Source organism: Corythoichthys intestinalis, chromosome 6, assembly GCF_030265065.1.
Source record: "Corythoichthys intestinalis isolate RoL2023-P3 chromosome 6, ASM3026506v1, whole genome shotgun sequence".
In the NCBI taxonomy this organism is placed as follows: domain Eukaryota; kingdom Metazoa; phylum Chordata; class Actinopteri; order Syngnathiformes; family Syngnathidae; genus Corythoichthys; species Corythoichthys intestinalis.
In genome coordinates this window covers 1,892,525-1,919,157 of record NC_080400.1, presented here as the reverse complement: position 1 = coordinate 1,919,157, position 26,633 = coordinate 1,892,525, and the positions used below count along the sequence as shown (strand labels likewise).

At 39.8% G+C, this 26,633-nt stretch overlaps 2 protein-coding genes across 2 annotated transcripts in view; one reads left to right on the top strand and one right to left on the bottom strand.

Annotated features, from left to right (window-relative positions):
- Positions 1 to 16,036, top strand: part of LOC130917626 (tripartite motif-containing protein 3-like) — a 36,040-nt gene extending 20,004 nt beyond the window's left edge. The window contains exons 5-12 of the mRNA XM_057839226.1: positions 4,973 to 5,892; positions 9,072 to 9,175; positions 9,245 to 9,412; positions 9,474 to 9,642; positions 11,349 to 11,408; positions 11,478 to 11,548; positions 11,612 to 11,752; positions 11,919 to 16,036. Of these exons, the coding sequence (XP_057695209.1) occupies positions 4,973 to 5,892; positions 9,072 to 9,175; positions 9,245 to 9,412; positions 9,474 to 9,642; positions 11,349 to 11,408; positions 11,478 to 11,548; positions 11,612 to 11,752; positions 11,919 to 12,071 (1,786 nt within the window). The 3' untranslated portion in view covers positions 12,072 to 16,036. The remainder of the gene's footprint in view (positions 1 to 4,972; positions 5,893 to 9,071; positions 9,176 to 9,244; positions 9,413 to 9,473; positions 9,643 to 11,348; positions 11,409 to 11,477; positions 11,549 to 11,611; positions 11,753 to 11,918) is intronic.
- Positions 16,037 to 19,679: 3,643 nt separating this feature from the next.
- The window catches only part of LOC130917272 (FRAS1-related extracellular matrix protein 2-like), a 231,029-nt gene continuing 224,075 nt past the window's right edge, over positions 19,680 to 26,633 (bottom strand). The window contains exon 24 of the mRNA XM_057838514.1: positions 19,680 to 26,522. Within this exon, the coding sequence (XP_057694497.1) occupies positions 26,082 to 26,522 (441 nt within the window). The 3' untranslated portion in view covers positions 19,680 to 26,081. The remainder of the gene's footprint in view (positions 26,523 to 26,633) is intronic.

Genomic DNA, 26,633 nt, shown 5'->3' with positions numbered 1-26,633 from the left:
CATGCCCACAAATCAACAGAACGTAACCAGATAGCAAAAGGAAGTGACTCGAAATACTCTAAATAAACAGAAAGTGATAGATTTCAACAGGAAGTGACCCTGAAATGTCCTATATCAGCAGGAAGTGACCATATCAAAAGGAGATGACCCGATATAAACAGGAAGTGATTCGAAATATTCAAAATCAACAGGAAGTGACCCCGAAATGCCCCTAAATCAATAGTAACCGGCCCGATGTCAACAGGAAGTGACCCTGAAATGCCCCTAAATCAACAGGAAGTAACCTTATCAACAGTAAGTGATCCGATATCAACAGGAAGTGACTCGAAATGCTCTCTATCAATAGGAAGTGACAGATATCAACAGGAAGTCACCCTGAAATGCCCCCAATCAACAGGAAGTGAACCCAAATGCCCTAATTCAACAGGAAATGACCTTATATCAACAGGAAGTGACCTCGAAATGCCCCTTAATCAATAGGAAGTGACTCTGAAATACTCCTAATCAACAGGAAGTGAACGACATGAAGTCACTCAAAATGCTCTAAATCAACAGGAAGTGACTCTGAAATGCTCCAAATCAATAGAAAGTGACAGATATCAATAGGAAGTGATCTTGAAATCCCCCCAAATCAATAGCAAGTGACCCGATATCAACAGCTTTTGCCCCAAAATGCCCTGTGTCATAAGGAAGTGAACAAATATCAACAGGAAGTGACCCGATATCAACAGGAAGTAACTCAAAATGCTCTAAATCAATAGGAGGTGAGAGATATCAACAGGAAGTAACCCGAAATGCCCTAAATCAACAAGAAGTGACCTTATCAACAGTAGGTGACCTGTTATCAACAGGAAGTGACCCAAAAGCCCTAAATCAACAGGAAGTGACCTGATTTCAACAGGAAATTACCCCAAAATGCCCCCTACTCAACAAGAAGTGACCCTGAAATGCCCCTAAATCAGCAGGAAGTGACCAGATATCAAAAGGAAGTGACCCAAAATGCCCTAAATCATCAGGAAGTGACCCTAAAATGCCCCTAAATCAATAGCAACTGGCCTGATGTCAACAGGAAGTGACCCTGAAATGCCCCTAAATCAACAGGAAGTAACCTTATCAACAGTAAGTGATCCGATATCAACAGGAAGTGACTCGAAATGCTCTCTATCAATAGGAAGTGACAGATATCAACAGGAAGTCACCCTGAAATGCCCCCAATCAACAGGAAGTGAACCCAAATGCCCTAATTCAACAGGAAATGACCTTATATCAACAGGAAGTGACCTCGAAATGCCCCTTAATCAATAGGAAGTGACTCTGAAATACTCCTAATCAACAGGAAGTGAACGACATGAAGTCACTCAAAATGCTCTAAATCAACAGGAAGTGACTCTGAAATGCTCCAAATCAATAGAAAGTGACAGATATCAATAGGAAGTGATCTTGAAATCCCCCCAAATCAATAGCAAGTGACCCGATATCAACAGCTTTTGCCCCAAAATGCCCTGTGTCATAAGGAAGTGAACAAATATCAACAGGAAGTGACCCGATATCAACAGGAAGTAACTCAAAATGCTCTAAATCAATAGGAGGTGAGAGATATCAACAGGAAGTAACCCGAAATGCCCTAAATCAACAAGAAGTGACCTTATCAACAGTAGGTGACCTGTTATCAACAGGAAGTGACCCAAAAGCCCTAAATCAACAGGAAGTGACCTGATTTCAACAGGAAATTACCCCAAAATGCCCCCTACTCAACAAGAAGTGACCCTGAAATGCCCCTAAATCAGCAGGAAGTGACCAGATATCAAAAGGAAGTGACCCAAAATGCCCTAAATCATCAGGAAGTGACCCTAAAATGCCCCTAAATCAATAGCAACTGGCCTGATGTCAACAGGAAGTGACCCTGAAATGCCCCTAAATCAACAGGAAGTAACCGTATCAACAGGAAGTGACCCGGTATCAACAGGAAATGACTCTAAATGCTCTCTATCAATAGGAAGTGACAGATATCAACAGGAAGTCACCCTGAAATTCCCCCATTTGACAGGAAGTGAACCCAAATGCCCTAATTCAACAGGAAATGACCTTATATCAACAGGAAGTGACCTCGAAATGCCCCTTAATCAATAGGAAGTGACTCTGAAATACTCCTAATCAACAGGAAGTAAACGACATGAAGTCACTCAAAATGCTCTAAATCAATAGGAAGTGACAGATATCAACAGGAAGTGACTCTGAAATGCTCCTAATCAATAGAAAGTGGCCCGATATCAGCAAAAAGTCACAAAAAATGCTCTAAATCAATAGAAAGTGACAGATATCAATAGGAAGTGACCTTGAAATCCCCCCAAATCAATAGCAAGTGACCCGATATCAACAGCTTTTGCCCCAAAATGCCCTCTGTCATAAGGAAGTGAACAAATATCAACAGGAAGTGACCCGATATCAACAGGAAGTAACTCAAAATGCTCTAAATCAATAGGAGGTGACAGATATCAACAGGAAGTAACCCGAAATGCCCTAAATCAACAAGAAGTGACCTTATCAACAGTAGGTGACCTGTTATCAACAGGAAGCGACCCAAAAGCCCTAAATCAACAGGAAGTGACCTGATTTCAACAGGAAATTACCCCAAAATGCCCCCTACTCAACAAGAAGTGACCCTGAAATGCCCCTAAATCAGCAGGAAGTGACCAGATATCGAAAGGAAGTGACCCAAAATGCCCTAAATCATCAGGAAGTGACCCTAAAATGCCCCTAAATCAATAGCAACTGGCCCGATGTCAACAGGAAGTGACCCTGAAATGCCCCTAAATCAACAGGAAGTAACCGTATCAACAGGAAGTGACCCGGTATCAACAGGAAATGACTCTAAATGCTCTCTATCAATAGGAAGTGACAGATATCAACAGGAAGTCACCCTGAAATTCCCCCATTTGACAGGAAGTGAACCCAAATGCCCTAAATCAACAGGAAGTGACCTCAAAATGCCCCTAAATCAACAGGAAGTGACCTTATATCAACAGCAAGTGACCTCAAAATGCCCCTTAATCAACAGGAAGTGACTCTGAAATGCTCCTAATCAACAGGAAGTGACCCGATATCGACATGAAGTCACTCAAAATGCTCTAAATCAATAGGAAGTGACAGATATCAACAGGAAGTGACTCTGAAATGCTCCTAATCAACAGGAAGTGACCTGATATAAACAGGAATTCACTCAAAATGCGCTAAATCAATAGAAAGTGACAGATATCAACAGGAAGTGACCCTGAAATCCCCCCGAATCAATAGCAAGTGACCCGATATCAACAGCTTTTGACCCAAAATGCCCTCTGTCATCAAGAAGTGAACAAATATCAAAAGGAAGTGACTCGATATCAACGGGAAGTAACTCAAAATGCTCTAAATCAATAGGAGGTGACAGATATCAACAGGAAGTAACCCGAAGTGCCCTAAATCGACAGGAAGTGACCGTATCAACAGAAGGTGACCTGATATCAACAGGAAGTGACCCAAAATGCCCGAAATCAACAGGAAGTGACTGGATTTTAAAAGGAAATGACCCCAAAATGCCCGTCAAAAAGAAGTGACCCCGAAATGCCCCTAAATCAATAGCAACTGGCCCGATGTCAACAGGAAGTGACCCTGAAACGCCCCTAAATCAACAGGAAATGACCCGATATCAACAGGAAGTGACTCGAAATGCTCTCTATCAATAGGAAGTGACAGATATTAACAGGAAGTCACCCTGAAATGCCCCGAATCAACAGGATGTGAACCCAAATGCCTCTTAATCAACAGGAAGTGACTCTGAAATGCTCCTAATAAACAGGAAGTGACCCGATACCAACAGGAAGTCATTTAACATGCTCTAAATCAATAGGAAGTGACAGATATCAACAGGAAGTAACCCTGAAATCCCCCCAAATTCATAGCAAGTGACCGGATGCAAACAGCCTTTGATCCAAAATGCCCTCTGTCATCAGGAAGTGAAAAAATATCACAGGAAGTGACTCGATATCAACAGGAAGTAACTCAAAATGCTCTAAATCAATAGGAAGTGACAGATATCACCACCTGAAATGCCCTAAATCAACAGGAAGTGACCATATCAACAAAAGGTGACCTGATATCAACAGGAAGTGACCCAAAATGCCCTAAATCAACAGGAAGTGACCTGATTTCAACAGAAAATTACCCCCAAAATCCCCCCTAATCAACAAGAAGTGACCCTGAAATGCCCCTAAATCAGCAGGAAGTGAACAGATATCAACAGGAAGTGACCTCAAAATGCCCCTTAATCAACAGGAAGTGACTCTGAAATGGTCCTGATCAACAGGAAGTGACCCGGTATCAACAGGGAGTAACTAAAAATGCTCTAAATCAATAGGAAGTGACCCCATGGCAACAGCTTTTGACCCAAAATGCCCTCTGTCATCAAGAAGTGAACAAATATCGACAGGAAGTGACCCGATATCAGCAGAAAGTAACCCAAAAGGCCCTAAATCAACAGGAAGTGACCGTATCAACAGAAGGTGACCTGATATCAACAGGACGTGACCCAAAATGTCCTAAATCAACTGGAAGTGACCTGATATAAACAGAAAATTACCCTGAAATGCCCCCTAATCAATAAGAAGTGACCCTGAAATGCCCCTAAATCAACAGGAAGTGATCCGATATCAACAGGAAGTGACCCATAATGCCTTAAATCAATAGGAAGTGACCCCGAATGCCCCTAAATCAACAGGAACTGACCCCGAATGACCCCAGATCAACAGGAAATGAACTACTATGAACAGGAAGTGTCCCCAAAATGCCCCGGTAACAACAGGAAGTGACTCCACAACACTTCAAAATAAACAGGAAGTGCCTTAAGTGTTTACCTACAACACAACAGCGAAGCTTCAGAAATTTTATTTTATTTGAGAGTTCATAGTAAATATGGATTTTTGATGCGTGTGGTCAGACTGCCTCAGCTGACGGCCGCCATCGAGCTGGTGACGGAGATCTCCAAGCAGCTGACGGAGCGCAAGGAGGGCGCCGTGACGGAGATCAACGCCACGTTCGACGAGCTGGAGAAAGCCCTGCGCCAACGCAAGGACGCCCTGGTGGCCGAGGTGGAGAACATCTGCGGCGCCAAGCAGAAGGTCCTGCAGGCCCAGCTGACGTCGCTGCTGCAAGGCAAAGAGAACATCCAGAGCAGCTGCGACTTCACCGAGCAGGCGCTGAGCCACGGCAGCGCCGCCGAGGTCCTCCTGGTCCAGAAGCAGATGGGCGAGCGGGTGGGCGCCCTGGCGCGCCACAGCTTCCCCGAGCAGCCGCAGGAGAACGGGCACCTGGAGTGCCAGGTGGAGACGGACGGCCTGCGCCGCTCCATCCAGAACCTGGGCGTCCTCATCACCACGGGGGCGGTGGGTCACACCAGCGTGGCCACCGGCGAGGGCCTGCGGCACGCGCTGGTGGGCCAGCTCACCGCCGTCACCGTCACCACCAAGGACAAAGACGGCGAGCTGGTCAAAACGGGCAACGCCGCCCTGCGCGCCCGCATCGCCTCGGCCGAGGGGACGGAGGCCGCCCGCGTCGAGGTTTCCGACAACAAGAACGGCACCTACGAGGTGGCCTACACGGCCCGCGCCGAGGGCGAGTTCGTCTTTTCGCTGCTGCTCTACGAGCAGCACGTGCGCGGCAGCCCCTTCCGCCTGCGCGCCGTCAAGCCCTGCGACGTGCTGCAGTCGCCCGACGACGTCAAGAGGCGGGTCAAGTCGCCCGGCGGCGGAGGCGGGGGCGGACACGTCCGCCAGAAGGCCGTCAGGAGGCCCTCCAGCATGTACAGCACCACCAAGAAGAAGGAAAACCCCATCGAGGACGAGCTCATCTACAGAGTCGGTCAGTGCCTCGTCCCAAACGTTCGCCATTATTAATCCGCTCGAGAATTAAGCAGCAGGGCCGAGAACGAAAAGTGGTATTTGCCATCTGGAAAAATGGATTTTGCCATGTGACATTTTGTTGCTATGTGGCAAAATTGATTTTGCCAGGTGGCATTTTTTTTGCCATGTGGCATTTTTTTTGCCATTTGGCAAAATTGATTTTGTCATGTGGCATTTTTTTTGCCATGTGGCAAAATTGATACTGCCATGTGTCATGTTTTTTTGCCTCATGCAAAAAAAAATTGATTCTGCCATGTGGCATTTTCTTTGACTCATGGCAAAATTGATTCTGCCATGTGGCATTATTTTTGCCATGTGGATAAATTGATTCTGCCATGTGGCATTTTTTCCTTATGGCAAAATTGATCCTGCCATGTGGCATTTTTTTTGCCATGTGGTAAAATTGATTTTGCCATGCAGCATTCTTTTTTTGTGGTGTGGCTACATTGATTTTGCCATGTGGCATTATTTTTGCCTTATGGCAAAATTGATTCTGCCATATGGCTGTTTTTTGCCATGTGGCAAAATTGATTTTGCCCTGTGGCATTCTTTTTTTGCGGTGTGGCAAAATTGATTTTGCCATGTGGCATTCTTTTTGCCATGTGAATAAATTGATTCTGCCATGTGGCATTTTTTTTCCTTATGGCAAAATTGATTCTGCCATGTGGCCTTTTTTTGCGGTGTGGCAAAATTGATTTTGCCATGTGGCATTATTTTTGCTATGTGGCAGAATTAATTTTTGCCAGGTGGCATTTTTTGCCATGTCGCAAAATTGATTTTGCCATGTGGCATTTTTTGCCATGTGGCATTTCTTTTTTGCCACATGGCTTTTTTTCTTTACCATGTGGCATTTTTTTTTTTTTCCATGTGGCAAAATGTATTTTGCTATGTGGCAAAATGTATTTTGGTATGTGGCAAAATTGATTTTGCCACGTGGCATTTTTTTGCCATGTTGCAAAATTTATTTTGACAAATGGCATATTTTTTGGTATGTGGCAAAATGGATTTCGGTTGGCAGCTTTTTTTTTTTTTTTTTTTTTTTGGTATGTGGCATTTTTTGTGGGTAAATGGCATTTTTGCAGGCCATGCACATCAATGCCATTGAAGGCTATGCACGTCCAAAATTCCCATTCATATTAAATGGCATAAAAACGTTTGGCTGTGATTTTTTTACCATACACTTACCATTACAGCGCATTGACATTCAACTGGCACCCAAGTAAGACTTTGCCATTGATGGCTATGCATGTCCAAATTTTACATTCATTTTAAACCAAAATCCATTTTACCACATACCAAAAAAAAATGCCACATGGCAAAATCAGTTTTGCCACATGACAAAAAAAATGCCACATGGCAAAACAAAACTGCCACATGGCATAATCCATTTTGCCACATGGCAAATATCACTTTTGGTTCTTGCTGTCTCTTTAATTAAGAGATTTTAAAACTGATGGACTGAGTAACATTGTGAGTAACTGTCAAATCAACAGGAAATGATTGAAATACCCCAAATGAACAGGAAGTGACCTGTAAATGGCCCAAAATCAACAGGAAGTGACCCATCAATTTCCCAAAAGGAAAAGGGAGTGTCTGAAAATCAACAGAAAATGACGTGAAATGAATGAATGAATGAATTTATGATCATTGACAGTTACAGAGTGTGGGATAGTTTGGCCAAGAAAGAGAAACATTGTTACAGAATATAGAGTAATTTGCCCGAAAAGACGATGACAGACAAAGGAAGACGGGAAAATTTGCATATGCTTATCGATACCCGTCCCTCAACAGCCCAAAATACCAAAAATTAACAGGAAGTGCCCTGTTAATTCCCCAAAATCAAAAGGAAGTCACCATAAATCAACAGGACATGATTTGAGATACCCTAAAATGAACAGGAAATGATCTGTAAATGGCCCAAAATCAACAGGAAGTGACCCATCAATTTCCCAAAAGCAAAAGGAAGTGTCTGAAAATCAACAGGAAATGACGTGAAATACCCCAAAGTTAACGGGACCCGTCAATTCCCCAAAATCAACAGGAAATGATGTGAAATGCACCAAAATTAACAGGAAGTGACCTGTAAATACCCAAAAATCAAAAGGAAGTCACCATAAATCAACAGGACATGATTTGAAATACCCTAAAATGAACAGGAAATGATCTGTAAATGGCCCAAAATCAACAGGAAGTGACCCATCAATTTCCCAAAAGCAAAAGGAAGTGTCTGAAAATCAACAGGAAATGACGTGAAATACCCCAAAGTTAACGGGACCCGTCAATTCCCCAAAATCAACAGGAAATGATGTGAAATGCACCAAAATTAACAGGAAGTGACCTGTAAATACCCAAAAATCAACAGGAAGTGACCTCTCAATTCCCCACAATCAACAGGAAGTTACACATAATCAACAGGAAATGATGTGAAATGCCCAAAATGACCAGGAGGTGACCTGTAAATGCCCCAAAACCAACAGGAAGTGACCTGTAAATATCCAAAAATCAACAGGAAATTTACTGAAATGCCACAAAATAAACAGGAAGTGACCAAAAATCAACAAGAAATGACATGAAATACCCCAAAATGAACAGGAAGTGACCCGTCAATTCCCCAAAACGATCAGGAAGTGACCCGTCAATTGCCTAGAAGAGAAAATAACTGACCAAATATCAGCAGGAAATGATGTGAAATGCCCCAAAACCAACAGGAAATGACCTGTATATGCTCCAAAATCAACAGGATGTGACCCATGGAGTCCCCGAAAATCAACAGGAAGTGACCCGTCAATTCCCCAAAATCTACAGGAAGTGACCGAAAATCAACAGGAAATTATGTGAAATGTTCCAAAATTAAATCACGTGGTCATGTGACTCTACTGTTACATTCTGATGGGTCTAATGTAGTCAAGTGATTATTGTTGCAACATCTCATTGGTCAAACTGTTAACCTTATTTAAAAAATTAGTATTCTTCTCGCCGAATACTCTTTTACTTGTACTCGAGTCAAATTTTTGCATGACTTCTTTTATCCTTTTTCTTGAGTAACATTATTTTGAAGTAACGCTACTCTTACTCGAGTACAATTTTTGGCTATTCTACCCTTAGCAAATATCTATGAATTCATGCTTATTTGGACAGGGACAAGAGGCCGTGACAAAGGCGAATTCACCAACCTCCAAGGCATCTCCGCCTCCAACAACGGTCGCATCGTGGTGGCCGACAGCAACAACCAGTGCATACAGGTGGCGCTAGACTGCACAAAATCCGACCAAAAACGGCGACCGAATGCTAACGCTTCCGCCCTCCGTCAGGTGTTTTCCAACGACGGGCAGTTCAAGATGAGGTTCGGCGTGCGGGGTCGCTCCCCCGGCCAGCTGCAGCGCCCCACGGGGGTGACGGTGGACATGAACGGCGACATCATTGTGGCCGACTACGACAACCGCTGGATTAGCATTTTCTCCTCGGACGGCAAGTTCAAGGTAAAACCGGGACGAGACCCTGAAATCGGACCATTTGAGACGTTTTGTTTTTTTTGGTCAGAGCAAAATCGGAGCGGGTCGTCTAATGGGTCCCAAAGGCGTGGCCGTGGACAAGAACGGACACATCATCACTGTGGACAACAAGGCCTGCTGCGTTTTCATCTTTCAGGCTAACGGGAAGCTGGTCACCAAGTTCGGAGCGAAAGGGACTTCCGATCGACATTTTGCAGGTACGATGATAAACTTCTACAAATGAGTTTATCACGAGTGCAATCCATCTGAACTGGGAGGGTGGCAGCTGTTGATTTTTGGTCACTTCTGAGTGTCCGATTTGTCTGAACAGTTTTAACGTATCACATGGGAGTATGACATACTCCCATTGCGATCATTCAACGCGCCTTCTTTTTGAGAAGAAAGCAGCGAACAGGAAGGGGTTATTGGGGGGACAGAAGAAAAGAAGGAGAGAAAGAAGGAGCACAAACAACAACAAAAATACATTGAATGCCTACACTAACTATGAATATGTTGGTGCTATGGTTAGTTAGTTGTAATTCCGGTTGACTCCATGTGGAGGGCCTGATGACCAAGGAGAAAGAGAGGGTAGTGGGGGGTCAGAAAGATAAGTGGTTGGGAGGGGTGGAGTGTACACAAATCAGACATGTGATAGTCTTGCAGACGAGTGGCAACTTTGCTGTGGAGCCGCCCAGGACACGGCCCTTCCCCTGCCAATCGGGGGGGAAGCAAAACAGTGCAGCCCGTCCCTTCTCCTGCAACCCAGCAAGGGGGCTGCTGTCATCCCCCCGGGATCCAGGGTAGTCCCCCGGGCCATCCGCTCACCTATTAACCAGCCTTCAGGTATGGGGTGAGGCTTGTTTTCCATGTCTCCCTCCTTTAACACACCTGAATTAAATGATCAGCTCATCAGCAAGATCTGGAGGTGCATGATAACGATCCTGATTATTTGATTCAAGTGTGTTAAAGGAGGGAGACATGGAAAACAAGCTGGATAGCGGCACTCGAGGACCAGGATTGCTGACCCAGCCAGCAACCCTTGCCGGAGCGCAGGGAGAATACCCAGGCAGAAAAGAGAGGGGAACCCGATACTCCCCATCCCCACCCCGGCCTCTTTGGCTGAAAGCCCAGGCAAAGAGGAGGCCAAGCCCGGGCAGCCACGCAATAGAGAAAAAGTGTGGGACCCACCCGTCGCCCTATTACGGTGTCCTGGCAGCCATTACCCAGCACCACAATGGATCTGTGTGGAGAGGGTAGCGCAGTGTATGCGTTAAAAAAGGACAGCCTGGCTTAGAGCAGTGGGACCACCGCATGAAAGTTCTTCCCAGCCACCCGTCCCACCACCCCTCGCTGAAGCTCCCACCTAGAGTATGATGTAAGTGGTGTGCTAAAAGAGCTGCAGGAATGGCAGGGCCTGCCGTGAGGAGGCAACTTTGATGTCACCCCTCCACGCCCAACAGATCCCATTCATCCCACAACCTTGGCGAGTGATGCATTAAAATCAAGGGGGAGCCGGCTCGGGCCCCAACGAGTATGTAGGTGCCAAGGTAAAAGATATTTAGAGTGCAAAGTGAAGAGTACGTGAATTAAGAGGCAAGCTCTTAAGGGGCCCTTCCACCAGAACCACCGGCCGCAGGGCGAGAGACCAGGGGATACCCATCCCCCCCAGCAGGGGACAACAAGCCCCACCCGAGGCCCAACAGGCCCCACCAATAACCCCGACGACAGACGGGTTGCAGCAGCTGCCGCAGGTGGATGGAGCTGGTGACAGGCATAGGGGACAGAGGCGCACCCCCCGCCCCAACCCCCGGGGCGGGAGGGACGTGCGGTATGACACAGGGGAGCACCAAAATACATCTTATTGATCTGTCTGTTTGTATGGTTCTTGATTGTTTATTTTTTCCCCCGTTTTCTTTCCTTGTAGACAAAAGTGGTGCAAATGTATCCCTGGAGCAAAAACTGACTAAATCAGGCCCTGTCTTCAGTAAGTTAACCAACTTGCTTTTTTCGTCTTTTTTTCGTCTGAACAAACCATTTCCTCACATTTCCCCAGGTCCTCATTTCGTGGCCGTCAATAACAAGAACGAAATCATAGTGACTGACTTCCACAACCATTCGGTCAAGGTACAATTTGCATTTGTCTTTGCTTTTTTTATTCATTTAATGTCGCCGTTCTCTCCGACCCAGGTGTACAACGCGGACGGTGAATTTCTGTTTAAGTTCGGCTCGCACGGGGAAGGCAACGGTCAGTTCAACGCACCCACCGGAGTAGCCGTCGACTCTAATGGGAACATCATCGTGGCTGACTGGGGCAACAGTCGCATACAGGTTCGGATATTATGGCTGGCTGGAGCCCTGGTGGCCATTATTCCTGCTTCATCATGCTTTTATGCCATTGGCGTAGTCACCTGTCACTCAAACATGTCAAAAGTAAAATTGCTGTCACTGAGTTAAATTAAATCTAACTTCCAGGTCTTACTTTGCATTCCGTCAGGTGTTCGACAGCTCGGGCTCCTTCCTATCTTACATCAACACCACGGCGGACCCCCTGTACGGCCCCCAAGGGCTGGCCCTCACTTCAGACGGCCACGTGGCGGTGGCCGACTCGGGTAACCACTGCTTCAAGGTGTACCGCTACCTGCAGTAGACCTCGTGCAATAAAAAAAAACCTGACGGTGTGTACTCGGAATGTTTTGTATTTTTGATTTGTTTTTTTAATTTTTTTTGTGAAGTCGCCCCCTTAAAGGGCCACACGCACACCTAAAGTGTGTTAGATAGACTCGAGTATTTAACGAGCTGCGTAACTTGGTCCAAACGCATGAGTTCTTTTTTGTAAATAGCCAAAGTCACAGTGCATCATCGGTTTTAGAAGTGAGGGGTCGCACTCAAAAGAAAACTAAATTCTGCATGGAATTGTTGGGAATACATTTGGAATGTCATGAGGAAAAAATATATTTCATCATGAATATCGCGGCAAGATTAAATACGTTCGTTCATGTTGGAAACAATATTATTACAGGGTGACAAAATTAAATTTACAGGAATAGTGTGATGAGGAAAATTTTATGAGAACACTGAATATTTTAGAAAAATGTTGTAAAATGATGAGATTTTCAAGACGTAACAGACAAAACCCAATTTGTCTACAAATGATTTTTTTATTTTGGTCTTTGAGAATTATAAGTCTTGTATAAGAAGAAATTATATCACATTACATATTGTCTGAAAAATACTTCCTTATTTTATCGTGAGTTATCGATAAATTATCCTTTTGACCTCTGTGACTTTTGACCTATTGACCCCTTAAATGTAATCACCTCTTCTGTTTCATATCACAAATGTATCCTACAAATTTGCTAAGTTCAGCATTCGATCTTGTGTTATCTTGAAAACATACATATTTCAGACCTCTTTGACCTCTTTACCCCGCTATTTCAAACCTTGTGAAAAATGTACGAGAAAACGTCTCTTCAACTCAAACAATAAGAACATCCATTATTCATTCTTGAGTCATTGAAAAAAAATATTTTTCTAACCTCTGTGACCTTTGACCTAGTGATCCTAAAATGTAATAATCACCTCTTCTGTTTCATATCACAAATGTATCCTACAAATTTACTAAGTTCACCATTTGATCTTGTGTTATCTTGAAAACATACATATTTCAGACCTCTGTGACCTTTGACCTCTTTACCCCGCTATTTTAAAAATTGTGTAAAATGTACAAGAAAACGTCTCTTCAACTCAAACAATAACAACGTCCATTATTCATTCTTGAGTCATTGAAAAAAATATTTTTCTGACCTCTGTGACCTTTGACCTAGTGACCCTAAAATGTAATAATCACCTCTTCTTTTTCATATAACAAATGTATCCTACAAATTTGCTAAGTTCACCATTCGATCTTGTGTTATCTTGAAAGTATACATATTTCAGACCTCTGTGACCTTTGACCTCTTTACCCCGCTATTTTAAGATTTGTGTAAAATGTCAGAGAAAACGTCTCCAACTCAAACAATAAGAAAGTCCATTATTCATTCTTGAGTCATTGACAAAAATTATTTTTCTAACCTCTGTTACCTTTGACCTAGTGACCCTAAAATGTAATAATCACCTCTTCTTTTTCATATGACAAAATTGATCATTTGATCTTGTGTTATCTTGTCGGACCTCCGTGACCTTCGACCTCATTAACTCAAATTTTAAATTTTCGATCTCATCTCACAAAAATAATGTGCAAGTCAGATTAATACTCTTCGTTCATTCTTGAATTAATATCTTGAAAGCCAATGTATTTCTGACCTCAGTGACCTTTGACCTCGCTACTCCACTATTTCATGTAAAAATATGTCAAATGAAAGGGAAAATGTTTCTCCAACTCAAACAATATGGACATACGTCAATGTCAGTAGCAGTGAATGAGTTCGAGCTAAGCTATTGTTTTGACCTTTTGACCTTTCCCAACTAAATTCTGTCCAAAAGCCAACGTAACAGTCGAACAACAGCTTTTCTTTTGGGTGCGCTTTGCTCCTCACGCCACTCCGCTTCACGCCGCTTTTTTCCTCACAGCAGAATAAACAACATGGCCGCCACGCCCACATCAATTTGCTCATTGTACTTAGTGTATATAGCCGAAATGTATATGATCGTGTACATATATTAGACCCTAACGACGAAGCGGCACTGAAGGCAGCTGTTTGAAAATGGGTGCTCCACGTAGAAGAAGAATATTTATTGCATTTAAAGCAGCACAAGAAGCATTTTTGTTCCTATTTTTGCTTTAGTAGGTTTTTTTAAAACGAGGAGGAGGAAGAAGCGGGGGAGGGGAAGCTAATTTATTTGCTTTTCTACACTTTATTTTTTTAAATAGATGTCCTTTTTTTTTTAGACCCGTCTTACATTTTCGTATGTATTTATTCGACGATCGTGTCACATTTTAACTCACTGGACGCCATCGACGGCGATAGACGTCCAATTCATTGTGGACCGGGAAGTTTATTCTAGTTTAAATTAATTGGACGTCCATAGTTGTCAGTGGCAGGCAATGAGTTAAAAGACAAAACATATTTTTTACATCAGTATTGAAACGTAAGTTAATTAAATGAATATTTATGGATTATAATCGATCATTAAAAAAAAAATTCTGAACTATTTTGTAAAAACGGTAAATTCCAATATTTCAACATGGTTCAAATTAATTTATGAAGTATTCTATAAGGAAAATTAAACATATTTCACCTAAATTTGCTCTATTTCAATTATTCATTGGCAGTTATTATTATTAAATTAGATATTAGATATGAAATATTACAACTAAACATTCAACTATGAAACCCAACACATCAAGCCAATAAAAACACAAGTAAACGAGCATGTTTAATTGTCATAAATTAAATCATTTTCCAGATATTTTAAACTGAAACAATGATTTTGAAAAGATGACCTTTCCACTTCAAATTGGACGTCTATCCCCGTCATTGGCAGGCAATGAGTTAAAAGACAAAACATGTTTTATGTGCCAATATTAAATCAGTATTAAGACATAAAAAGTCAAATATTCATTGATTAAAATTTAATATTAATGAAAAAAAAACATCGAAGCAGTTTTTTTAAATCCGCAAATACACATAATAAATCAATTTTTGATATCTAATCCGATAATTTTTTTAGGAAAAATAACCTTATTTCACCCAATTCAATCATTTTTTATATATATATATATATATATTTTTTGTGCATGAAAAACACGTTTTATGTTTAATGATTTTTCATCAAATGATAAGTTCGTAAAGGCATTATGATTTGGAAATGATGGCTGCCAGTCCCTCCCACTTCAAATTGGACGTCTATCGTCGTCTTTGGCAGGCAATGAGTTAAAAGACAAAACACGTTTTTTGTGCCAATATTAAATCAGTATTAAGACATAAAAAAGTCAAATTTTCATTGATTGCAATTTGATAATAATAAAAAATGAAAAATAATAACATCAAAGCAGTTTTTTAAAAATCCGTAAATTCCAATGTTTCACGTAATAAATTCATTTAATCCAAGAATTTAAGAAATTTATTAGGAAAAATAACCTTATTTCACCAAATTCAATAATTTTTTTTATATTTATTTTTTTTGTGCATGAAAAAAACACGTTTTATGCTTAATGATTTTTCATCAAATGATAAGTTTGTAAAGGCATTATGATTTGGAAATGATGGCTGCCAGCCCCTCCCACTTCAAACTGGACGTCTACCGCCGTCACAGGCAGTGAATGTGTTAGCGTTTTTCATTGAGATGCTTGTTAGGAAAGTTTTTGTGGGAAAAGCAGAATTACAAATTATTTGGGAAAGAGCTTAGTTTCGAATGTCGTGTGCCTCTTCCCTGCTTTGGCTCCCCCTTCTGGTCATTGTGTGCCAAACCTAAACCCACACTTTGTTCATTTATATATGAGTAGATGAAAATATGCTTTTTGGGAGTAGGGGGGAAGCGTATTATTTGCACTTGTGAGCTAAATAAAAAAGCATTTGGTCATTGTGATATAATATTTGTCTCACTAAATACATTGTTTGCTTTCTTTATAATAAATATGCACTGGTAATAAAAGCACATGGTTACCTGAACGTCTGGCTGAATTCTGCTGTCGTTTTTATTAGTTTATGCTTTAGTTTTGATTTTTTTTTTTTATGTACTCTATGTACTGTATACAGTATTTAGTCAACCACTAATTGTGCAAATTCTCTCCCTTGAAAATATTAGAGGCCTGTAATTGTCAACATGGGTAAACCTCAACCATGAGAGACAGAATGTGAAAAAAAAAAACAGAAAATCACATTGTTTTGATCTTTAAAGAATCTATTTGCAAATCATGGTGGAAAATAAGTATTTGGTCAATACCAAAAGTTCTTCTCAATACTTTGTTATGTACCCTTTGCTGGCAATAACGGAGGCCAAATGTTTTCTGTAACTCTTCACAAGCTTTTCACACACTGTTGCTGGTATTTTGGCCCATTCCTCCATGCAGATCTCCTCTAGAGCTGTGATGTTTTGGGGCTGTCGTTGGGCAACACGGACTTTCAACTCCCTCCACAGATTTTCTATGGGGTTGAAATCTGGAGACTGGCTAGGCCACTCCGGCACCTTGAAATGCTTCTTACGAAGCCACTCCTTTGTTGCCCTGCCTGTGTGTTTGGGATCATTGTCATGCTGAAAGACCCAGCCACGTCTCATCTTCAATGACCTTGCTGACGGAAGGAGATTTTCAATCGAAATCTCTCGATACATGGCCCCATTCATTCTTTCCTTTACAGTTTACACAAATCAGTCGTCCTGGTCCCTTAGCAGAAAAACAGCCCCAAAGCATGATGTTTCAACCCTCATGCTTCACAGTGGGTATGGTGTTCTTCGGATGAAATTCAGTATTCTTTCTCCTCCAAACACCAGAACCTGTGTTTCTAACAAAAAGTTCTATTTTGGTTTCATCTGACCATAACACATTCTCCCATTCCTCTTCTGGATCATCCAAATGCTCTCTAGCGAACACAGACGGGCCTGGACGTGTACTTTCTTCACCAGGGGGACACGTCTGGCAGTGCAGGACTTGAGTCCCTGGCGGCGCATTGTGTTACTGATAGTAGCCTTTGTTACTGTGGTCCCAGCTCTCTGTAGGCCATTCACTAGGTCCCCACATGTGGTTCTAGGATTTTTGCTCACCGTTCTTGTTATCATTTTGATGCCACGGGGTGAGATCTTGCATGGAGCCCCTGATCGAGGGAGATTATCAGTGGTCTTGTATGTCTTCCATTTTCTAATAATTGCTCCCACAGTTGATTTCTTTACACAAAGTGTTTTACCAATTGCAGATTTAGTGTTCCCAGCCTGATGCAGGTCTACAATTTTGTCTCTGGTGTCCTTCGACAGCTCTCTGGTCTTGTGTGTCTTTTATACCGATAATGAGTTAAAACAGGTGCCATTAATACAGGTAAGGAGTGGAGCCTCGTTAAGCCTCGTTAGACCTCTTTGACAGCCAGAAATCTTGCTTGTTTGTAGGTGACCAAATATGTATTTTCCACAAATTATTTAAAAATCAAACATTGTGATTTTCAGTTGTTTTTTTCCACATTTTATGTCTCTCATAGTTGAGGTTTACCCATGTTGACAATTACAGGCCTCTCTAATCTTTTCAAGTAGGAGAACTTGCATAATTGGTGGTTGACTAAATACTTATTTGCCCCGATGTGTGCGTGTGTGTATGTATATCTATCTATCTATCTATCTATCTATCTATATATATATATATATATATATATATATATATATATATATATATATATTAGGGCTGTCAAACGATTAAAATTTTTAATCGAGTTAATTCCAGCTTAAAAATTAATTAATCGTAATCAATCGCAATTAATCGCAATTCAAACCATCTATAAAATATGCCATATTTTTCTGTAAATGATTATTGGAATGGAAAGATAAGACAAGATGGATATATACATTCAACATACGGTACATAAGGACTGTATTTGTTTATTATAACAATGAAGCAACAAGATGGCATTAACATTATTAACATTCTGTTAAAGTGATCCATGGATAGAAAGACTTAAAAGATGAATATTAGTACAAGTTATAGAAATGTTATATTAAAACGCCTCTTAATGTTTTCGTTTTAATAAAATTTGTAAAATTTTCAATCAAAACATAAACTAGTAGCCCTATTCTGTCCTCAATGTGTGTGAGTACACAAATTGACAGAGAGCGAACATAAGTTCCAAAAAGAAATCAGACGGTGTGGCAAAGTTGAATGGGCTTTACTGAAGTCATCTCTTTTTGACAGGAGCACGTTTCTTGTATTTTTGTAAAACTGAAAATAACAAGGCAATGTGTCAATAACTTGTATAAATGACAAAATAACATAAAATGTACACACACGTGTCCATTTGAGCAGTAGCACTAGCCAATTAGCTCACAAGCATCTAACAATGTAACTGCATTTCACCATATATGTGAACAAATTCAAATACACATCATCAAGAACTATCTAATGCTCATGAATATAAACAAAGGAGGAATAGAACTCACAAGCGATGCATGTATTAGACACAAACAGTGTGATGGGGCTATGAGAACTGCCACTGAATACTGGATGCGGACGTTAGCTGGTCTGAATAGCACTGTCGATTAGTCTGAGTTTGCATCGACATATAATCACGTCAGAAAAGCGCGCCGAAACCCAAATAATCAGCTGCACTGAATCGCCAGCAGAGGGCGACATTACGCCACATAACATATGCAAGTCACACCCAAGCGCCAGCAGAGGGCGGAAAAACTCCATAAAACACAATTAACAAGTTGGCCTGTCACTGTACTGACATTTAAATCTGTCTGAGCGGGCCTAGTGCGTTAATTGTGTCAAATATTTTAACGGGATTAATGAAAAAAATTAATTACCGCTCGTTAACGCAATAATTTTGACAGCCCTAATATATATATATATATATATATATATATATATATATATATATATATATATATATATATATATATATATATATATATATATATATATATATATAAGGGCTGTCAAAATGCCAGGCTCAAACAGATTAAAATGAGAGCACAGTGAAAGGTGTACTTGTTGTGTTTCTCGGAGTTTTGCCGCCCTCTGCTGGCGCTTGGGTGCGACTGATTTTATAGGCTTCAGCACCCATGAGCATTGCGTAAGTAATTATTGACATCAACAATGGCGGGCTACTAGTTTATTTTTTGATTGAAAATTTTACAAATTTTATTAAAACGAAAACATGAAGAGGGGTTTTGATATAAAATTTCTATAACTTGTACTAACATTTAAGAACTACAAGTCTTTCTATCCATGGATCGCTTTAACAGAATGTTAATAATGGTAATGCCATCTTGTTGATTTATTGTTATAATAAACAAATACAGTACTTATGTACCGTATGTTGAATGTATATATCCATCTTGTGTCTTATCTTTCCATTCCAACAATAATTTACAGAAAAATATGGCATATTTTATAGATGGTTTGAATTGCGATTAATTGCGATTAATTACGATTAATTTTTAAGCTGTAATTAACTCGATTAAAAACTTTAATCATTTGACACCCCTAATATATACAGTATACAGTATATATATGTGTGTATATACATATATATATATATGTATTCACAGATGGCTTCACATTATGTCAACAGCAAAATAAGAAAAATCCACACAAAAAGAATTTCTTGGAAAATTATTTATTTGCAGACCCTCGGTCTAATGTTACAAATACTTCCAGCACGTACAGTATGTATTTGCTTTAGTTTGTTTTCATTTTTATTTTTTTATTTTTTTGAACAACCATTCCCAAAACATCCAAACGGTATATTCTTATAAGTACTGTATAGCCGTATATACATCCATACTGTACATGCATGTGCATAAGAGTCCAAGCATGAAAAAAACACACAATACAACGCGTGAATGGTGATGATTAACAAGCATCGAAAAACTCAAAAAACACGTTGAATATTACAAATTGCATAGATGTCATTTTTCCCTCAAAATAAAAGCCCCGGACCGTTGAATATAATCAAAAGAAAAAAGTTACCAAAGTTACTTCCACGCAGCAGAATGAGGTAATCCATAATAATACGCAATATTTATGAATCATAAACAACAGATGGAACAGGCGGTGAAACATTTAATCAAGTTTAAAGGTTGTTGTGATCGCTACGTGTAAGATCGTGTTTCAGTGACATTATGATAGATGTCAATCCATTTTGACTGCAAGTGGCGAATGACTATCATGTTTTTACAAACTGTTTGTTTTCACGTTTTAATGTGTTTTTACTCGCTAGTTTTTACATGACAGTATCACGTTTTGACATGATAATTATCACGTTTTTACAAAATTGTCATGTTTACATGATAGTACCGTGTTTTTACATATCATATTTTCATAATATAAAAATGTGATTATCCCGTTTTTATGAGATAATGATCAAATGTTTGCGTGATCGTTATCACGTTGTTACATGATCATTATCATGTTTTTTTTTCGTGAAGGGTATCTCGTTTTACATGTCATGATATTCATCCCGTTTTTACATGTTAATTATCACATTTTTACATTATAATAACGTTTTTACGTGATAATTTTCACATTTTTACATGACAGTATCACATTTTTACATGATAATTGTCACATTTTTAGATGATATCCTGTTTTTACGTGATAACTATCACAATTTTACTTATAATAATAATACATTTTATTTCTGGAGCGCTTTTCAAGCCACACAAAGAGATGCTTATCAAGCAATTTTGCGTGATAATTATTTGGTTGTTATATCATAATTATCACGCTTCCACATGAAAGGTATCACGTTTTACATATCCTGTTTTAAAATAATTATCACGTGTTTACATGAAATTATCACATTTTGCATATCACGTTTTAACATAACTATCCCGTTTTTACATGATAATTATCATGTTTTTTAAAAAGTATCATGTTTTTACAAACTAGTTATCATGTTTTTACATGATATCGCGTTTTTGAAATAATTATCACGTTTTTATATGATAGGATATTTGTTCTCGCTAGTTTTTACATGACTGTATCACGTTTTTCGACATGTTTGTCAGGTTTTACATGATAGTCCTGCGTATTTGCATGATATCACGTTCTTACACGATAATTATCACAGTTTTGCGCAATAATTGTCATGTTGTTGCATGATAATTATAATTTTTTTAACATAATTATCACATTTTTGCATGAAAATTATCACGTTACATGATGATTATCACATTTTTACTCGAAGGGTATGACATTTTACGCGAAAGGTATGACAGTTTCCATATCACGCTTTTACATGATAATCATCCCGTTTTTATGATGATCATCCCGTTTTTACAAGGTAATTATCACATTTTTATATCATATCACATTTTCACGTGATAATTATCACGTTTTTACAAACCAGGTATCATTTTTTTTTTTTTACATATTACATTTTTGTTATAATTATCACGTTTTTATGTCGTAGTTATAACATTTTTACTTGGTAGTTTTTACATGATGGTATCATGTTTTTACATAATTGTGAGGTTTTACATGATAGCACTGCGGTTTTGCATTCTTACATGTAATTATGTTTTTATGTGATAGTTACCCCATTTTTATATGAGTTGAAGAGTGATAATTGATTTTCCACTTGATAATTATCACATTTTTGCGTAATAGTCACGTTGTTACATTATAATTATCACGTTTTAACGTAATAATTTTCAATTTTTTTGCATAATAAACGTTGTTACATGATAATTATCACATTTTACATGAAAGACCACATTTTACATGTCACGCTTTTATATAATAATCATCCCGTTTTTACATGGTAATCATCACATTTTTATAAATACCATGTTTTTACGTGACAATTATCACGTTTTTACATGTATCACTTTTTTCTCCAAACTAGCTATCATGTGATAGTTATAACATTTTCACTCTCTAGTTTTTGTATTACGTTTTTACATATTTGTCAGGTGTTACATGATAGTACTGCGTTTTGCATATCCTGTTCTTACATGATAGTTATCATGTTTTTATGTGATAGTTACCCAGTTTTTACATGAGTTATGTTTTTACGTGATAATTATTCACACTTTGCGTAATAGTTGTCATGTTGTTACATAATTATTACGTTTTAACATATCACATTTTTGCATGAAAATTATCAAGTTGTTGCATGATGATTATCATGTTTTTATGCAAAAGGTATGACATTTTCCATATCAAGCTTTCACATGATAATCATCCCGTTTTTATATGATAATCATCCCGTTTTTACATGGTAATTACTACATTTTTATATTATAGCACATTTTTACATGATAATTATCATGTTTTTACAAACTAGGTATGATTTTTTTTTACATATTACGTTTTTGTTATAATTATCATGTTGTTATGTCATAGTTATAACATTTTTACTTGCTAGTTTGATATGATGACATGATAATTTTCACATTTTGTGCATTAATAAATGTTACATGATAATTATCACGTTTTTACGTGAAAGGTATCACATTTTACATGTCACGCTTTTACATGATAATCATCCCATTTTTACATGGTAATTATCACATTTTTATATTATACCATGTTCTTATGTGATAACTATCACATTAAACTTGATTACATTTGTATAAATTATTTATTATAACTATAATGTAAAAATGTGATAAGGAGCATATAAAAACATATGATACTGGACATTTTTGGGGGGGCAGTAATACGCTTCCATACATTTTTAGTGGAAAGATGCACCGATAAGGAGTAAACAATAAATAAATGAACGGAAATGAGCGTCCAAATGTTTGACCGGCTACTCTTTTGGGTTCAGATCTTATCTCGGTCGACGGCTCAACTTTTGCCTTCAGCAGTTTAACATTTTAGAGTAAAAAACAAAAACACAAGACATGCACAAAAGCATGAGGTGTTTGATCAAATGAAAAAAAAAAACATTCAAGAAATGCAGCAGGTCAAACAACAAGAAGAATAAGAAGAGCGCACAGTAGGAAACGAAGGAAGCGGGACAAAGACACACGACAACTTGGAAAGAGATTGGACGCGGCGTCTCGGGACGACGGTGAGCGCCTTTCAAGTAGATTTCAGAAGAAAAAGCTCTTGACGCTCAAAAAGTGTTTTTTTTTTTTTTTTTTTTTCATCAAATGTGAGGCACTTGCAAAAACCGACAGGTGGAATAGGGACACACTGACGAGGAAAACCAAATATAAAGCGTTTTATGCATGAATTAGGTTTATTTGTTATTTTTAATTGGGTACATATTGCTAAACTGTGGGTACAGATTACCAAACTGTACTCATATATTACTAAACTGTACACACAGATTACTGTACTAAACTGTGGGTACAGTTTAATACAGTAAAGTCATCTGTGGGTAGGGTTTAGTCATCTGTGAGTACAAATTAGTAATATGTGAGTACAGTTTAGCAATCCGTGCCCACAGTTCAGTAATGTGTGTGTACAGTTTAGCAAATCTACACCCAAAAATTACTTAATTGTACCTAAGGTTTAGTAACCTGTACCCACAGATTACCAGTAATATGTGAGTAATATGTACCCAGAGATTACTTTACCAGCAGGTGACCGAACTGTACCTACAAATGACTAAACTGCATTGAACTAAACTGTACCCACATATTACTCATCTCTACTGCACTAAACTGTGTGTATAGTTTAGTAATCAGTAACCACAATTTAGTTATCTGTGTGTAAAATTTAGTAAATCTGTACACACAAATTACTAAACTGTACTAAACAGATAGCAGTTTAGTTTTCTGTGTGTACAATTTAGTAAATCTGTACGCAGATTGCTAAAGTGTACCCACATATTACTTAATTGTACCCACAGTTTAGTTATATGTACCCACGGATTACTAAAGTGTACCCACAATTTAGTAATGTGTACCAACAGATTACTGAACTGTATGTGGTGGTCCTAGCCCACACTCCCCTCTACTGGCTTTTATTGTTGTTACACTTCCTGTTATATGGCATGAGTTCAACCTTGGCAGGCTGGGTGTGGCAGACCTGGGAGAGCACCTGCAGCTCATCGCAATCAACACTGCTTATAAGGCGCTGCCTGGGCAGCAAGCAGGTGCCAGATGATTCCGTCAGTGACCATTGGTACATCGGCCAACTAGCCTGTAGTTTTTGACGATCATTCATTGAACTCTTGACTAATCTCGTTTTTTGCCATCAGGGCACCCACCCTCCAAGCCCTCGCAGCCACAGCCGCAGCCATAGCCATTGTTCAATAAAAACCCTTCACTCCACTTCCGTTTCCTGGTCGCACTTTGGTCCGCATCGACTTTTCCAAGTTTGCCACAACACTGCTGTTTGTACAGATTTACTCAATTTTACACACAGATTATTAAACTCTACTGTGCGAAACTGTGGGTACAGTTTTGTAATCTGTGGGTACAGATTACTAAACTGGGGGTACAATTAGGTAATCTCTGGGTACAGTTTAGTAATCTGTGAGTACAGTTTAGCTATCTGTACTAACATATTACTGAACGGTACCCACAAATGACTAAACTGTGGGTACAGATTACTAAATTGTACTGTACTAAACCGTGGGTAAAGATTACTAAAACGTACCACAGTACAGATTACTAAACTGTACCCATAGATTCGTACAGTACAGTTTAGTAATCCGTGTGTAATATTTTGGTAAATCTGTACACACAGATTACTAACTGTAACCAGAGATGACCTAAATGTACCCTCAATTTAGTAATCTGTACCCACAGATCACAAAACTGTACCCACAGTTTCGTACAGTAGAGTTTAGTAATCTGTGTGTACAATTTGGTAAATCTGTACACACAGATTACTAAACTGTACCCAGAGATTACTTAATGGCACCCAGAGTTCTGTCATCTGTACACACAGATTACTAAACTGTACCCACAGTTTCGTACAGTAGAGTTTAGTAATATGTGTGCACAATTTAGTAAATCTGTACACACAGATTACTAAACTGTACCCACAGATTACTTAATTGCACTCAGAGTTTTGTACAGTAGTTTATTAAAATGTGGGCACAATTTAGTAATCTGTGTGTACAGATTTAAATTGTACCCACAGATGACTAAACTGTACCCAGTTTAATCCAGTACATTTAGTTATCTGTACCCATAAAGTAGTACAATACATTTTAGTAATTCGTGAGGACAGTTCAGTAACCTGTGCGTACAGTTTATTAAACTGTACTCACATATTACTATTCTGAACTCAAAGATTACTAAACTGTACCCACATATTACTTAACTCCATTGTACAAAACTGTGAGTACAGTTTAGTAATCTGTACCCACAGTTTAGTAATGTGTACCAACAGATTACTGAACTATAGCCACAAATCACTAAACTGTGGGTACAGATTACTAAACTGTACTGTACAAAACTGTGGGTACAGATTACTAAACTGTACTGTACTGTGGTACTTCTTAGTAATCTGTACCCACAGTTTAGTACAGTACAATTTAGTAATCTGTACTCACATATTGCTAAACCATACCAACAGTACAGTAGAGTGAGTACAGAATAGTTATTTGTGAGTACAGTTTATTAATTTGTACGGACAGATTACTGAACTGTACCCACAAATGACTACACTGTATTGTACTATACCATGGGTACAGATTACCAAATGTAATGGATTAAACTGTGGGTACCTTTTAGTCATCTGTGGGCACAGGTTAGTGATCTGTGGGTACAGATGACTAAACTGTGGGTACAGATTGCTGAACTGTACCCACAGTTTAGTACAGTCCAGTTTAATAATCTGTGGTTACAGATTGCTATTCACAGAAACTATGGATAAAACCACAGTGTAGTAGTTTGTGGTTACATTTTGGTAATCTGCGGGTACAATTTAATTATGTGTGCATACATATTACTAAACTGTGGGTAAAAAGTACTTTAAATGTGATTTTCAATGAAAAATGTGTCCCTTTTTTCAAAGATGAATAATATCTTTTTCTACTTAAAACAACCTGATAAGATCAGTCTTACTTTTCAGTGTGCCCCTAAAACTCCACCTACTTCTCGTTCACACCTCGGAACTGTCGCCAAGTCCCGCCTTCGCCGCTGACCGGGCGCCGTCCGACGGCTCCTTGGCGTCCCGCTTGTATCGCACCAGCACCGCCAGAACTACGACGGCCAGCGCGGCGAGCAGCGTCCCGACCGCCGCGCCCACGATGAGCACCGGTTCGTCGTCACCGTCCTCGGCGTGGCCCGGCTGGCGCGGAACCGCCCCCTCGGGGAGTGGGGGCTCCCCGCGGAGGTCACGGGGGGTGCGTCGGTCCAGCGCCACGTGGAGGATGTTGGTGCCGCGGTCGCTGTCAGCGCCGATGGCCTCGACTTCGGCGGCCCTTCGGTGGCGGCTGAGCGCGTGGTACTCTAGGCTCCGCTTGCCGATACCCCGGTTGGCGTTGTCGCGGGAGCGTACCGTGTAGATGGCGTGGATGTACCACTCACGACCCGCTGATACCTGAAAGCACAATGCAACTCTCTAACTGGCTGGGAATGCTCATGTTTCGGTGCCATTAGATGCCACGAGATGTCCAGTCCATTTGAAGCAGGAGATTGTCCAATCCGGCTG